The sequence below is a fragment of the Aplysia californica genome, unplaced genomic scaffold (assembly GCF_000002075.1).
Source record: "Aplysia californica isolate F4 #8 unplaced genomic scaffold, AplCal3.0 scaffold00488, whole genome shotgun sequence".
NCBI classification, from domain to species: Eukaryota; Metazoa; Mollusca; class Gastropoda; order Aplysiida; family Aplysiidae; genus Aplysia; species Aplysia californica.
In genome coordinates, this window is record NW_004797758.1 from 475982 (window position 1) to 477536 (window position 1555).

Here is a 1555-nt window from a genome sequence, read left to right on the forward strand (position 1 = left end):
GCAAACATCACAATCTACGGAAGTATTTAAAATGATTTGCTGTCAGATATTATTGGAACCTGGAGTACACATTTTAAAAAATGAATTTAATATTTTTCTAAACTACAATGTTTTTGTCTCATTTCAGGAACCTCGGGAAGTCTGGTCTGCGTGTGTCGAACATAGGATTTGGTAAGTAACTTTGTGATGATGCGTAATTGTGCTTTCTTTTTCATTATCATCGGCCTCACCATCAGGGTCATCATCTCCATCATCATTGTGGTCATTATCACTATTGTTATAACATATGAATACAATAATACATTCCTTTTAGTTTGCCTATTTTTTACCTCAACAAGATACCCAATGTGCTTCAAAATAAAATTTCAAGATCCCTGTCACATCAATAATATCTCAAGCTAAAGAGAAGGACATTCTTGGCCACTGATTACCAAACTGTAATAAACAGGTATTTTGAAATTGATAATATAGAAATGTGTACATACTTATGCATAAATACACTTTTGGATATAAAAATAATGATTGTGGTTAACCAAAGAAGAAGTTTTATTATAGTAATTTAGTTTTTGTTTTAGTAAGAGTTTTAAGGCACTTGCAACACAATAAGGTCATATAAGTGCCGAAAATTAGAGGTGTTACGAGAAAGTAACAAAAAAAAAAAAAGGAGGAGATATAGAGGACGATAGATGTTTGATAGGAAAGAAGGAGCAAACCACACAAGAGGACCCGCCAACCACCCATTATTATAGTGATTTAACTCTTTTTCTGTGTGTGTGTGTGTGTGTTTCTTTAGGAACCTGGGTCACCTTTGGCGGTCAAGTAACAGACGAGGTGAGCTATGTTGATTTTGAAGAATTGTTTTGTCGGTTTTTTTTTGTTTTTTGTTTTGTTTTGTTTTTTTTTTTTTTGTTTCGGTTTGTTTGCTTTTTGTTTTGTTTCTCTTCTAAATGCTCTATGTTTGCAACATTCAAACTTTAAAAAGTTTTGTTTGTGTTGAATGTGTGTATACATTCTAATGAGATAAAATACGGCAGGTAAACGAACAAATTGTTCAGGGTAAGATAATGTACATTTACGTAAATACGAAGCAAACTTAACACATGGCTTCTCCACACTAACACACCCACTCACAAGTAATCCGTCTTTCACACGGTGCGAACATGGCAAGGAAGGTGAATCAATGATCAAAACAAAAGGAGAAACGGTCGTAAAATGAGCTGCCCGAAACAGTTCTGTGAGGTGGAGAACCATTGTGTGCTTCCTGGCCTGTGGATTACCCAGTAAAGTAACCCGCGATGTAACTGGAATAATAATGAAAAATAAACCCGCGGTTGGTTTCGTGCTGTCAGAAAAGGAGTCGTTTAGACTTGCAGTTATAGTTTAAAGCAAACAAAATGTACTAGTAGAAATGATAAGCAGTTGCGTTTGCATCCACACAAACACACATGTACACGCACATAATAATAATATATTCCTACACAATAGTACTCTCTCTCTCTCTCTCTCTCTCTCTGTCTCTCTTCCCCCCCCCTCTCTCTCTCTCTCGTTCTCTCTT

The 1555-nt window shown here is 35.6% G+C and overlaps 1 protein-coding gene across 1 annotated transcript in view; it reads left to right on the forward strand.

Annotated features, from left to right (window-relative positions):
* Positions 1 to 127: 127 nt before the first annotated feature.
* The window catches only part of LOC101861756 (voltage-gated potassium channel subunit beta-2), a gene marked incomplete at its 5' end in the record, with an annotated part of 52341 nt that continues 50913 nt past the window's right edge, over positions 128 to 1555 (forward strand). Inside the window, 2 exon segments of the mRNA XM_013086643.1 lie at positions 128 to 171; positions 794 to 831. Of these exon segments, the coding sequence (XP_012942097.1) occupies positions 128 to 171; positions 794 to 831 (82 nt within the window).